Source organism: Pecten maximus, chromosome 7 (genome assembly GCF_902652985.1).
Source record: "Pecten maximus chromosome 7, xPecMax1.1, whole genome shotgun sequence".
NCBI classification, from domain to species: domain Eukaryota; kingdom Metazoa; phylum Mollusca; class Bivalvia; order Pectinida; family Pectinidae; genus Pecten; species Pecten maximus.
This window is the reverse complement of record NC_047021.1, coordinates 44,672,650-44,688,051: the sequence shown is the minus strand read 5'-3', so window position 1 is coordinate 44,688,051 and position 15,402 is coordinate 44,672,650. Positions and strand designations below refer to the sequence as shown.

At 35.0% G+C, this 15,402-nt stretch overlaps 1 protein-coding gene and 1 long non-coding RNA gene across 2 annotated transcripts; one reads left to right on the top strand and one right to left on the bottom strand.

The window, feature by feature from the left end:
- The first annotated feature begins 6,867 nt into the window (after positions 1–6,867).
- LOC117330955 lies at positions 6,868–13,298 on the top strand. The gene is made up of 2 exons (XM_033889535.1): positions 6,868–6,908; positions 7,628–13,298. Exon 2 carries the CDS (start codon positions 7,688–7,690, stop codon positions 10,493–10,495), a length of 2,808 nt encoding a protein of 935 aa, XP_033745426.1. The 5' UTR covers positions 6,868–6,908; positions 7,628–7,687; the 3' UTR covers positions 10,496–13,298.
- On the bottom strand, positions 12,000–14,023 carry LOC117330956. The gene is made up of 2 exons (XR_004533425.1): positions 13,882–14,023; positions 12,000–13,821 (listed from the first exon to the last, which is right to left on the bottom strand). It is a non-coding gene; the product is annotated as an uncharacterized LOC117330956 (long non-coding RNA).
- Between the last annotated feature and the right edge of the window lie 1,379 nt (positions 14,024–15,402).

The following is a 15,402-nucleotide window of genomic DNA, read 5'->3' as shown; positions in this document are numbered from 1 at the left end:
AGCGATAGCATTTCAAAGTCCTGTCTGAGCCACAGAAGACCCTTGCCATGATTTCCTGATACATGCGTCCATGTCAGGGGCTGAGGAGTGTCCAGAGAAATAGGAATATCTCGACTGGCATTGCTGAAGGAGAACAGAAGGACCAACATATTGTATCCCACCGCTATCGCTTGCTGTAAATCTTCACTGTTCTTATCAACAAATATACTACAGTCATTTCCTGGTGACGAAGACGTGACAGGTTCAACGTCAGAGGTTGAGGAGTTAGAACCCGCGATGGTGTTATTGCCATTAGGAAAAGTTGGAGGTATCGACGACCCGCTTTCTGTGATATTCAATGTAGTGGTTTGACAATTTACTGTTACACAAAATATCAGAAGTACGACAACCACCATGACGTCACAGGTCCTTGTTAAGTTCTCCATTCTCCCTGGAAAAGAAACAAATCACATTATAGTTAGATCCCTTCTCGATAAAAACACTGATATGGGGTTAATCACTTCACTTACAAATGTAAGTTTCGTTTCACTACTAACTCATCTATATGCATCGTACATTTGCTATTTAACAAATCTACTGAAATATCCTTTTATCCATTAAGGAAATATTGTCATTGCTTCAAACGATTCAACATGAACGTACCCGTGAAGCAACTCGTCAAAATAAAAAGATGAGAATTGTATTTGGACTTTCGTATATCATTGTTAACGACAGAGAATTACAGTCAAATTTCGATATCTCGAACTCGAAGACTCGAAGGAAAAATCATTCAGTTCCAACAGTAAAATTCTATGATAAGATATTCTAAGTTTCCTCGAATACTCGAATACAAGTGAATACACTAAATATGTTTGGAACTGAATGACCCAACTGTCGTCGAGTTAAAGAAATTAATTCGATTTGATTAAATTACAAATCACGGAATAATGCAGTGGCTTTACTGCTTTAGGTTATCAGAAGTGCGAAACAATAAACCTCACGTCAATACCTATATATAATACATGTACAGTACTCATATTCTGCCAGTCCTCCCTTATATTTAAAAAAAAAAAGTAGATTTCATTTATTAGTTAGAATGTTATATTTTCCTTCCGTTATATTTTGGACAAATATGTTAGTCTTCAATATTGTGCTGTATGGGTGTTTAAAATTTAATTGTATTTTCTCGACTGCAACAAAGCATAGTTCACCATTGTTTTAATTAAAGGTGATTTGGTTTATACGTCGAAGGACATCTGTCACAAGCGGTGGACATACTGTGCCTATATTTGTTTACAATTCGCTCTATACATGTTTGTATACATCCTATGGTCATAGTTTTCTCGTGCTGTATTTTTACGTTAAACATAAATCTATGTCAGTTTTACCATAAAGATTGCATAAAGGTAGTATGAAATAACTAGACCCTACATTGTACTCATGCTTTGCAATTCCTTCATTATATATTGAAAAAAAAACCCATCCTTATGAGTGTAAATCCTAGTGTACATGCTGCTTAGGTTGTCTGAGAAGGCCTAAAGCAAGAGACTTTGGATTGGAAAGCTCGCTCGCCGGATTTAAATACCAAGTACGTTCCATGAGCTGATGACAGCTTTGATAGTTGACTGAAACACCATCGAACAAAACCTGATACGCAATGTCGTCCAGGCAATGGTGTTCATGACCGTTAGGTTTGACAATCAAACAGTTTATATCATGTCTTTTGTTCAAAGGTTTTGTGAATAATGATACATAGATGATATACACTCGTGAAAAATATAAAAAAAATATTAGCCACACTCGTTAAAGATATTTGGTATTACTGAAGACACTGTTAGATATTACATTATAACATTTTATAGCAAGATATACCGACGCAGCCCAATCTCTCCCAAAATTCATTGCAGTCCCCTGTCAACGGCTCAAAAATGTACGCTAAATCGCGACGGATAACATGACGGAGAGCTATATGTAAATGTTAATTTCCCCCATTGTCGTTTGTAAGCAGTGTTCTGACTGCTCAGATAACAAAATCAGAAAAGTGATATTTTTCGACTAGTGGAAAATATCACAGTTAATGAATGAATAATTTTCGATATTTCACTGGTAAAAATGTAATAAATCAGGATATTGTGACACTATATAGATCCGAATGAAAATATATGTTTAAGATATCAAAAGGAGGATGTTGACAGAATATTCTTGAATGTCCATTCCATTATAAAATGTCAAGATTCATATGAAATAAATGTTGATATTTCAGTTAACTGGAAGACTGGACAGTTGCTACATGACATTAAGCTCACCATAATAAACAATTATCAATCGTTGGTATTAAACTTAAGATACATTTTCTTTTGTCAAATCTTAATATACCCATATCACAAAATACACTTTATTAACTTTAGAAAGTTTGAGTAATACAATACTTTCACATCACCCTATTCGGCTTTATCCGTGTGGAATTGTAAACAAGCATCAACCGAGATCAACCGTGGCTTAATCCCGCAAAATATGTATATATATTATTTATCGTATATGTTTGTGTACTGTTATATTGTAAACCGATTTCACTACTTATAGGAGGAAATAGCTGTTTCCTGTGTGTGAATTATAAATCTATATCAGTTATAGTCACTTTATAGACAAGTAGCCTACAGAAGTTCATTTTTGATATATAATATAACTAACCCCGTACATATATTAATCCTGTGTAAATTATCTTGACATGCTAATGTGAAGAAAATTCTACGATCGATCTTGAGTGCGTATTTCATGTGAATTATAGATATGTGTATATTTTTTGAGATAGAAATGCACAAAATGAAAAATACGGGCATAAAAACAAGGTAAACATAAGAACTTTTTCGTTAGAAAAATTCCATTTCCAAGAAAAAAAACCTTGAATATTTTAACGTTGCTCAAGAATCTACGTATTGTGTGATCGTAGGCTCACTTATCTGTGTCGTAAATGCAGTTTTATACATTAATTAAGCTCTTGAAGGTAAATAATATATTTATATATAATATCTATATAACACTATATCATTCATGTGTGTGTAAAACATATCCAATTGCCGTGTTACATACACTTTGGAAAACTAAATGATATTGTCAAAAGCTTCATGCACAAGTTATATGGCGAAAATTAAATATATTTTAACATACAGCAATAAAGCCAGTTATCTATAGTTTTGATAATTAAAAAGCGATTCATGAAAGCAAACATTTTTAGACAATATGAATTCAATCTGTGACTTACTTTCTTGCCTCTGTCGAATGCGTCTCGACGCACTCTACTGTTTTGTGTATTTCAAGTTGAAAGTCAAACCATTTAAAACATCCTCAATCTTACTTCCGCTGTAGCACCCAATGGGGATTCATCACTACATCCTGTGTATGACCTGTAACTGAAGCACAAACTTATTTATTCATTACTTTCCACTCAGGAGTTACCTCCCTCCCCCTGAAAATTCCTTTCAGGCGGACACGCATTTTAGTTTACAATACAAACATGCCTTTATCATGTTATGCGAAATTCAAATGGGTGCTCCCGACTGCAACCATTGTGTAGGTGTATCATGTAAATTATAACATGCTTCCTCATTTTCTAATTACTTTAAATTAAATTTGAATTCTTGTGATTTGGTTTAAACGTTGAAGCACCTCTGTCACATGCGGTAGACCTACTGTGCCTATATTTGTTTACACTATATATGTTTATATACATCCCATTGTCTTGGTTTTCTCGTGCTAAACTGTTATGTTAAGCATAATCTTATGTAAGTTTTACCATACAGAATGCATATAGGTAGTATAAGTCTAACAAACTAGACCTTGACGCCTGTATTCTACATAGTACTTTATATATGTCTGCATAAATGTCAAGCATTTCAGCTATAGACAAATCCCCATACAATGTCCACAGATGTTTCATTGTTATAAAAGGTCCCAGCTTTCTAATGTTGTATAAAGTCCCAGATTTATAATTAGGTGACAGTCCACAGTTACATTGTCTTTAATCCAGTATGTTTGAATTTATTGAGAATTATTACTCTCATTTCAGTTCTAGTCATTTGATATACAAGTATTGCAGTACGTGACTACGTGTGATATAACATTTTGTTTATCAGCCTCTCCTAAGGTCTGTGTAAGTATAAACCTATGAAACAGTACATATGGTATGAAAGTAAAATGGAAATAAAAGTTGTTCATATTATGCGCAACATCTTGTGTGTAAGCCTTGATCCTATGGTAATATATGCTAATGTACGTTCTTTGTGAGCGCGGATGAATCACCAGGTCAATATTGATGTAACCAATGACAGTCCTTGTAATCTGCAAATCTTTATAAAGGTTAAATTGACATTTTCATCGGTTGTTTATTGCTTTTTTCCCGATCGACATCTTTGTTGAGTTTGGTGCTAAGATCTTTCAACTGACTATTGGCACATCCAGGGGAACAAATAGCATCCCTTTCTTGGACAATTAATTTCGTTATCGTTTTCATACCATGCATGATCATGTTGTAGGGATGATCGGAACAGGTACCAGAGGCCTTGAAAATTCCTTCGATTTCACCTATGGATATTCCTATGACTGTGAAACTCTTAAACTAACAAAAATGTTATTGACAATTCAGACTTCAATATTAGCCGCTTACCTCGATCGTAAAAACGACTTAATTTAAGATATCATATTTTCTTTTTTTTCTTAACACATCATTTTCTTCCTATTGTCTCTCTTGACACTGCCTCACTTATGACATTTAGTTGTGCGTTCGCCCGTTAGGAAGGTTTTGGGTCCTGTCATCTGGCCGAGACATGCCGGAGTCTATAACAATGGTAGTTGCTACTCCTGCTGAATTGAGTATATGGGAGTGGAATGAGTGGTTCGCCCATGGTCAGTGCTGCGCTACCACAAGGATATCAAACACGAAAATACCACAGCCTATAAAAAACACACAAACACATAGAGCACTCGCATTCATCGCGCTCACAGGGGAGTCCGTAAATGATTTTAGCTTTTGAAAAGACGTTAGAGATATCGAACCAATCCCAATTAAGATCTTAACTACAACGTAAGTAACAGAGACATGATACGCGTAATGAGTTAAATGACCAAATTGTTAATTTTCCATTTCTAGATGGTAATATACCTTCTTTCCCAATGTATGATGTTTACATATCCCTGTTGATTCGATATTCAAGAACTCGTTCCCAATATCACAGTTTCCATGGCAGATGTTGATTTAGGACAAAAGAACAACACAGTATATCGAGGATGCAGTTAGAGGGAGACTATAGAGACGTTTTGTGGTCGACATCGTGCATGCATGATATCATTGGGAATATTCATTTTCTATATTCGATGCAAGTCATATAGTAAGCTTGTTAATATGCCTAGAGGCTCGGTTGTCACCTTCCTAGTTTTTGTCCTAGATTGACATGGCGGGTATCGTAGATTTGTCGTTGATGGAGTAGAAGACGGTTACTCTCACGGAACACCAGGTCAAAGATTATTACTGTGAAATCTTAAGAATTGAGTTTGTGTTAAATTCTGTCAAAACAAGATCTAACACTTCCGCAACACCTCGCGCATATTTGAATGTGTGCTTTCTCTAACAATCGATAATTAATTATGCAAAAACATATATATATATTTTAGCCGTTTTCTTCATATGTCTTTTTAAATAAATGTGATTGTGAAGGCTGAATTTGGCTGTGACAAGTTACAAATAGGAAAGTATTTCTTAAGTAGTCAAACAACATTCAATTGCGAACGTCCATTTCTTACCAAAATTCAGAGTCATTAGATGAGAGTTATATATGATATTATTATTTTTTTCATTTTGAAGGCAATTTAATAATTGACCAATGACCTATCTTTTATTGAGGAAAATGATTTGGCTGTTTCAAATTTATTTTCTTCGTTAACTGAAATTATCATATTTTTACTAGTTTTTAAATGTTTGTAACATAATTGGCTAAATGCATAATATAATAATGGATTTGTTGTTGGTTTGCAGAAGTTAAACTATAATGCTGTATGGATAAATATAGCAGAATATATCTATATCAGTGGGAATTAACGGATGCACAAAACATACATATAACCAATGTTGATATCTTGTATGACAACATTGAATTAATTGGTAATACACACAAACATTAAGGTGAGGTATTAATTATGCATTTTGTTGCCACGGGTAACGAGTTGATCATTACAGTACACCGTAAAGTGTTACAGTCACACACAGCCGGTAGCTAGAAACGATGTAGAGACTACTGCAATGTACCTGTAAGCTGCTTTTGTTATATACAGTGTATGGTAACGATATGTAAAATCTACTTCACCTGAATTATTGTTTTATTTTAGACAAAATACATGCATTATGCTATTATAAACATGATTGTGTTCATTCACAGTAAACTTAAATAACTCTGACCCTGCAATATTTTTTTTATTAATTGGTACGAAAATAACCATACTTGTAAGTTGTTACTTTGCTTCAAGAGAGTGAACATGACCTAGATAATACGGCGCGGCCTAGCTGCATTCGTTATTTGTATATAAGCCGTAATATTATGGTACTACTAAACAATAACTTGAATTCTAACACTGATTCTTACGAAAGCTGCATTTTGCTTTATCCCAATGGATAAACCCGACTCCATTTACATGCGAAATTAATACGTTTGTGACACGAAAGGAAAATTCGGAACTGGGTTATATCCGTCACATTTGAGAGAATTGTTAACAATGTGTTGTTAATGAAGATCGCAAAAATGGAACAGAACATTTCAGTTATGAAAATGCCTTGTTTATTCGAACAGTCTGTATCTATTTATCATATGGTATTTTTAAGACTCATTTTCGATCCCTTGAAAGGCATCATTTCCGTATGAAAACAAAGAAGGTTTCGCACGGTAAGTTTTGCTGTAATACATAAGCGTTTCATATGTTATTTTACGTCTTGTGGATTTATATCATTATGAGTTGTGACGTCGTGTCTGATAGCACACTGTTATCTTTAGACCAACCATACATAGTGCATGTATTCGATGTATAAATATATGGAAGAGTTAATGATTTCAAAGTGGTAAAGCATTGTCATCTTACATAACACTTCTGTGGCGTCTCTTCCTTTGTTTGAACCCAACAGAATCAAACGTCATTTAACGTCATTATATTTCTGTTCAATCACTTCGACCGTCGCCTTTACTATGTTAATTTTAGCCCTTTTAAATGTCATTTGTTATATTCAAGTTACTTCACATTTTATGTCGTATAACACAGGATATGAATTAATGACACAAGTTCTAAAGATAGCTCCACTTAATATTATTTCCTGATTTCTCTTTACGTAACGTTACACTACTCTCTCTCCCTGAAAGAAACTTTGTGATCCATATCGCGTTATAAGCTCTGGTGATGAAACCACATAGCAATATCCAGTAACTTGAATATCACAACTGATATTTAAAAGAGTCATTTAATTTAAGTACATCGTAGATTGTAATATTGACATTTTTGACTTCCGAAGTGTACAGGGGCATATGCAATTGACCAATTAAACAAGATTTATTGATGTTGGATTAAGATTCCAATTTATATTAAATAAATCTATAATATCTCTTCATTTCAGATATAACAACATATTCCAAATGGTATAAGAGGGATTACAGTTAGAGCATACAACGCAGCCATGGTAAAGTCTTCCGCTATGAACGGGGTCTTGTTGGTATCCATTCTGTTACTAATGCTGTTTTCTGACACTGATGGACAAACCTGCAGCATTGTTACTGATAAGAACAGCGAGGATTTACAAAAAGCTCTGGAAGTTGGAGACAATATGTTATTCATGATACTTTCATTCAGCAATGCAAGTCGGGATATTCCTACTTCTGTAGACTACCCTCAGCCTATGACTTGGGTCCACGTGTCGGGAAATCATGGCAAGGGTTTACTTTGGCTCAGACAGAGCTTTGAGTTGTTATCACTGACGAGTCTGAGATACGGTGTTGCCAGATTTGAAATACAGCTATCCGATAATCCAGAGGGATGTTTAAATACCAAATCGACACCGGAAGTTGCGGTAGATGTTCGAGATTTCATCCTCAACAACCTCGCTGATTCCAACACCAACAACACCTGGTCAGGCAGTGAAATATGCAACGCCAGGTTTAGAAAAGGTGAAACTGGTACCGAAGTGTACTTTGTGTGTTGCTCAAAGGATGATGTTCCCACGTGCTATGAACTAAAACGTAATGACTGGATGGATGTTTTCTTTCTATGTATTATCGTGTTACCACTGGTAGCTCTTATGTTTGCCCCATTGCTGATACCGTTCGATCTTTTCCGGGACGACATTAACGACTTCGTTTTTCAGCATAAGTTGGACTCACAGCTTCATGTTCACGTTACTAAACGGCCAGTTGATCATCATGAAGAAAAAACGCAGATAGAGATTCCACAAACGTATTTCGCAAACATGCCAAGTTTCAGTAACACTTTGGCTACATTAAATGAAAACATCAAGTACGACTGTACGCTTGAGAAGATCCACTTTTATGTGGATAAAGATAATTTAATCGGCAAGGATGATGATCCGTTTGGGCCTTTTACAATGCTTTACGACATGCTTGCACGGTACGAACTTAGGCGACGTGAATTTAGCGAAGGAAGGTCATGCCAAGAGTATTTTCGTATCCTTTATGGAAAGATATTGAATACAGCGTACTTACTACTGATTATCATCCTAGTCAACATTCCTGTTATCATCAGATTAGCAGTTTTCTTTGCGTACGTCGAACCCCAATGGTTTATTGTCAACAGCTTAGAGAGACTTCAACTGAATGCTGATCTCCTACAGTACAACAGCTTCGGAGTCAGCGTTATTCCACGCCTGGAATTGTATCTTACATACCTAGTTCTCATCGGTCTGTTTCTGCTTGTTCAGTTCTTTAAGATTCGAGGGACACATCGAGTAGATGTTGTTATTGAAATCCTGAAACAGTGCCTCCGGGATTCGCGTAAAAGGCGGATTAAGTTAGCATTCCAGACGATATATAAAGCGTGTAATTCGGTCGTCACCGCGAAGACCATGCTAGGCCGAGTGCTTGCTCTGGTTTATTTTGTACTGTTTCTTCCTTTTGTTATTTTTAGCTTCGTCTTTTATCTTTTGCCTACGGTTAATCTGACTTGTTCTGTTCCGATCTATCTCTTCACGTTTGTGTTGTCCAACAAGTGTGGATGTCTTTCGAGTAGTAGATGCGTACGAGCAGTCGCAAAGTACCTCTCAGATGGGTTAGGGTTGAATCCTATCATTCTATATCAAACTGACGGAGTAGATGAAGCAGACGATGTAAATGACGAAGAGAGAAGTATACTGTGCTCACCTGCCGATATGCTGATCATACTTATTCTAATCTGCTCATTGCCTTTGCTTATCTTCGTAGTGCTGGATTGTATGTCGTTCTATATAGATATATCTATCTACGTCCTGATTGGTCTACTCCTCAATGCATCATTTACAACAAAATATGTTATTTTATCGCTCATGCTGGCCTTTTATATCCGCGATTTATTTCAAGGTGTGACAACTCGCTATATTAAGTTCAATAATACCATCATTACAGAAGCAATGAAGAAAACAAAAGGAGACATTTTTAGAGTATCTCTGCTCAATGAAAATCTTCAGAAGAATACAGCTTTTCAGTTGGTTGACGAGACACCTATAGGGAACCCTGATTCGGAGCAAGCGAGCGTCATGCCGACGGATAACTTCTGCTTAGTACATGAGGATGGAACTCTGTCGTGGAAAACAAAACGGTTGTTGTTTTTTCTTGACAGAAAAGACACGCCCTTCATACCAAGAGAATTTTTCTCAGAAGCGTGTGTCTTTGACTGTTTGGGAATTCCCGGACCACTCGGGCAGAATCTCTTAGATGTTTTCAACAGCATCTTGAGGATCTTTTTCTTCCTATTCTTCATCATGGTTGTTGCTCTGTCATTCGGTGAGGAGAGTGATTCTATTGGTACTAATCAAACGCTGACAGCCATCGCGGGGGGTCTAATTCCCTGGTTATTTAGAAAGTATTTACAAGCTCCTGAGGACATAGGGGTCGACATTGAAAACCTCCATTTTCGTGAAGTGTTAAACGATGCTATCAGAAAATACGAAGAGGAATGGACTGTAGCAGATATTGAGATAACAAACGTCCAGGTGTCTGCAGACCAAGCAATCACTGTTACAGACATAGAAGGTCGTGAAATGAGTGACAAGTCTGAGTCAAATCTTTCAAAGCCCGAAAGTTTTAATTCTTTCTCTGAAACAGTTGAGTCAGAATCTGACACAAAGGAGGAATTGCCAAGCGGCAACAGAGAAAGCACTTCTCCAAAAGAACATGTATATGAGCAACAGACTAAAGTAACTTCTCGACAGTTTTCTGTTAGTCCGGATCATTTAATTATTCTAGTGAATAAGAAACCAGCGAGAGCTGTAGTGGTTTAGGCCGTTACAAACGTCATTGTTAAAGCTATACTTTACATTATGATCATGTGAAGTGGTACTATCTGACGATCATTAAAGTTAAAGAAACTCGAATATATTTCAGAACTAAAATGGGATGTTGAATATTAATTAATCTTTAAGAATACGAGATTATTTCTAACCTGTTTTTTTTTATATAACTAACCAATGTTTTGAATTTCCTGTCGTGATTGTGTGAAAATTATCATCTGTGTGTACATTCCTTGCTATCTAGGTATTCATATAATCTAAAAGACAATTTGTCACTATGATCATGTCAAAGTATCTGCGCATTCATCACAGCGTCAAGGAAGCGTTCGTTCGACGTCGACTTGGTGTAGTGGTGTTAGCTGCATGTGGTTCTGGCTATGGGAGTAGGTGTCGTATATGATGAGTTCCAGGGCAAGAGTCTTTCTTCGTCATTTGTGTTGCTGTGTTATATATATATACTTATAAACACAATGTCATCTAGACTATATGTTCCTGATCCAATTGTTTGAGATCTGAAATTTCTATCGTTATTACACTGTGTTCAATATATATATTCCCCTGGTTATATAGACAATTGTCCTCAATGGTAAAGGTTGGTATAAGTGAGGTGTGAGAGGTCTAACGAGGTCTGATGTTCACCACTGTAAAGAGGTTTGAAACTTACGTTAATCAACAATGACACGGAAGGAACTATCATCAAAGTGTTGTATGAGCATAATACTGAATGGTGTTATAGGTTAGCCCGGACGGAATAGAAATGCAGCTGACAGGTTTAGCGACACTCATTTTTTTTTTGCCTTTCAATTTTAGCTCACTTGTCCTTCGGGCTTATGTTATGGTGCAGTGTCCGTCGTCGTAAGTCGTTGTCAGAAAGCCAGATGTAAGTTAAAGAAAAATGTTTATTGTAATGCATGGTACTGACTGGTAGATCCGAGACTGAGAAACTATAGCCAATAGAACGACAATAGAGCGTTTTGCCATAATCAATGAAACAACCAGGTGAGCGACACAGGCCCTCTTGGCCTCTTGTTCATCAAGCAATACGTTCTGAGATTTACCATTTGATCAAATGTATTCTAATATTTAAGTCCATTGATACAAAGCTTTTGTTTTAACTTGTCCAAGTGCCTTTGAATCTTCTATATTTTTTCAAAGTATTTTTTTGTTTTATTTTTGTATACAATATTTTAACCGATTAATGTTATTATTTGATATTGTCATTTTGAACTTTTGTTTTCTTTTATAAATTGGAATGTTTATTAAACAATAGAACCACATTGAACTGAGACAAACGTAGAGAAATACTCCAGGTATATTCATGACCATTGTCTGCAGTATTTGATCTGCCTTGCTCCAAAGTTACTCATTAAATATGATATGTTGGTTATATTTTTGTAAATGGAATGTTTATAGAACCACATTGATACTCGAGAAATATCCGTGAACGTTTGTAGTAGTTACTCACGGACTTACTTGGTATTCAATAAGACTTTTCCTTAAATTTTAAACTTAAATCTTTGTTGTTTTATGAATCCTTGTTTTTACATTTCTCTCTTCCAAATTGGATAGTATGCATCATTACAGACGCTGTGCAGCGATGAATAATATATGTCATATTACTCAAATCATTAGATTTGTACCTTCTTTAAATTGTGTATCGATAAAAGTTTATACTAAATTGCTTTAACTTTGAAAGGACTGCCTGTTGTTATAGGTATACTGTTTTCATGTTATCCCATTAAAATTGAACTCGTGGGTGACGTTTTTGATGAATTAATACAATTAATATATTAATGACCATCGGATATGTTCACTATCGTCGGCGTTCCATTGGTGAGAGCAGTACTAAAAAGGTCAGAAAAAAGGCTGTATATCGATTTTGCTTATGCATTATGTAAATCATTGACCGCGTCGACAGAAAATAATCAAAATAAAATGGTATCATTGTTTGTAAGGCATGATGACACATTTGGGTGTCAAAATTTCGTCTGTCATTCACTAACTGTACGTTTAACGATAATTGATTTAAGCAATTGTTTTAATTGAGGAAGCATCCTATTTTGTTTTTCATGTAATATGTGCCTCGTGAAATACACAAATGCATGGAAAGTGTTTTTATTTTGCATAATTACATATGTATTATAATTGAATGAACATGGAGGATATTACACTTGTGGTTATATGTCATATGGAATTCATTAAACGAGTCCAATAAGTTGATATGACATAAGCATTTAAGCGTGTGGCATATCAAATTATTGAACGAATTTAATTCATGACATAACCACGAGTGTAAGATTATATTTATCACATAAATACTATTTATACTAAGTAAAAACTGTCATGTTCTTTTTTTTATATAAGACAATCGAAATCACCTAGACAATCATGCGATGTCACATTTTTATTATGGCGCCAATACTTCTTTCAGGTTGAAAGGTTTGAAAGTATAATACACACCAAAAATTCAAAGTAACTAAAAATATCATTTACCATCAATTTTAAAACATCAATTCTTTGTTCAGCAGGGCTCTTTCTCACTGGTTTGGAATGGGGCCTTTTTGTCTCATTTTGGGAAGAAAATTGATTTTTACAGGAGTAAGCTGAAAATTTTGGGAATTCGGCTTAAATCTGAAATAATTTCAATTGGGAATGGACCCAATTAACAGCCCCCAAAATCTCTCAGAAAAAGCCCTGGCTCATCACCAGTATTTCTTTTGGAAAATGAGCGAATTTGGATTTGTGTAGATATCAAACATGTTAGTATTATTATAAAATCATATTTTTCACACTTTCTGATTGGTTATTTTATTTTTTTAGGTTAATAAAACCATGCATCCACCTGATCAAAAGACTATAATTGTATATCATTGGGCATTTTAACTGTTAAAATACTCATCCTCAAAACTCTCATATAAAATTCATGCATATATTATGCTATTTAAGTTTCAAATGTTGTACATTTCAAAATATGCCATTCAAACCAACTCATAGGTGCGAGAATGTTCAATTCATCCATACTAATATATGTTTTCATAAATGAAGTTACCATGTACGAATCTTTCATACGTTAAAATGGGTGTGAAAGCCTGGACATTAGGATAGCCACGGAACCAGGACAAATATATCTGCACAATTACATTACTTTTAACCCATTAACATGCAAAATGCCAATATAATGTTGCTTCTCAAGTTTGTTATGGAGAATCCTCAAAGAAGATATTTATGATGACCTCTATGATGACCTTTATGATGACCTCTATGATGACCTCTATGATGACCTCTATGATGACCTCTATGATGACCTTTATGATGACCTTTATGATGACCTCTATGATGACCTTTATGATGACATCTATGATGACCTCTATGATGACCTTTACCTTTAACACCATGATACTGATTTTATGACAACAGTCTACCGGGACACTTGGTAAAATAAAGAAATTTATAGAAAAAAGTAAAGGTAAAAAATCAAAATACAAAATGACTGTCACACACCATCTTGAACATTCTTTCTCTTACCATTAACTTGTATGTTAAACAAAAATATAATGTCAAATTTGTGAATATGGACAAATAAAAATCATTTTTGGTAAAACATTTACATGTATCAAGGAGGTATCAATTTTGATGTTGGCTATACCATATAAATTTTCCCCAAAGCCAGTTAATACCTACAACAATCAGGTAAAATGTCAATGGAACCAAAGACAAATGTTACACAGACTATACAGCAATAAGTAATGAGTACCATTTCATTTCTTAACATCACAGTATCAACAATATTTTCTTAAATGCAATACGATTTAAAAATTAAGCACAGACATACATTGTAAATGTATACATTGAGGAAAAAAATAATTAAAAATTAAAGAAAAAAGATATCTGGAATAAATAAATCATTGCTTTTATTACATTTTAAAGCATGAATAATTAGTCTACCAAAACATCACAACTTTTTTTCATTTTCTCTTTTTTGATTTTGAATTGGTAGAATTAAATTTTGTATCCGACAATGCCTGTGCATTCATTAATCTCATACTGGCTTGGATAATCAAAACAAAGGGTACGAATATCCACCAAAGGTTCAAAAAGACAAAATAAAACCAAAAATGTAGAGGGTGATTGAATTCACCATGAATAAAACCTTCCTTGGCTTCGATGGTCATGTAGAGAAAGTCGCCATAGAGTTGACAAAGGGAGACAACCAGCTGTAGAACATAGCGATAGGGACTTCTGGTGATGTAGGCTAGTGCGACAGAAAAGGCAAGTGGTCCGTCCACGATCGCTGTGGTACACTCCATACAAACAGTGAAGGAATCGGATCTGCAATTAGTACATACAAAAATTTCAGTGAATTGATGCTTCACCACAGACAGGGTATTAATTTGTCATAAATTTTAAAAGTTGGAAATTTATCTCATTAAAATCTTCATCATGATATTATGTAATTACCTCCCTTGTCACCAATGTTGATTAAGAAAAACAAGAAAGCCTTGCTAGCTACCTTAACACACTGGTGTGATCTCATTTTAAAGGATAGATACATAAAACCTATAAAGAATCAGAGAACAAAATAGCAACTTACAACTGTCCACTTGATCAAAATACAACTCGACATTGTAATTATTCTTATCAAACATTTGATAGGTAAAGATGACCACCATGACAGCGTCTTGCTGGGTTAATCGGCTTTAATAAAGAATGTCGACTAGTTTCGACACGTGTTGTGTCGTCATCAGAACCACACAGAACTCTACTGCACCATCTACACGAACGTTGGATCTCCCTCTCCCAGTATTATCAAACATTTATTAAAACAATAACGTCTACAGGGGACGCGGCACAGACAAAGTTGAATCTAAATAACCAGACTCTTTTCAGTTTTGAGAGGT

Bases quoted from the DNA above. Each gene is read 5' to 3' on its own strand.
- LOC117330955 (XM_033889535.1), top strand. From the start codon at position 7,688: ATGGTAAAGTCTTCCGCTATGAACGGGGTCTTGTTGGTATCCATTCTG.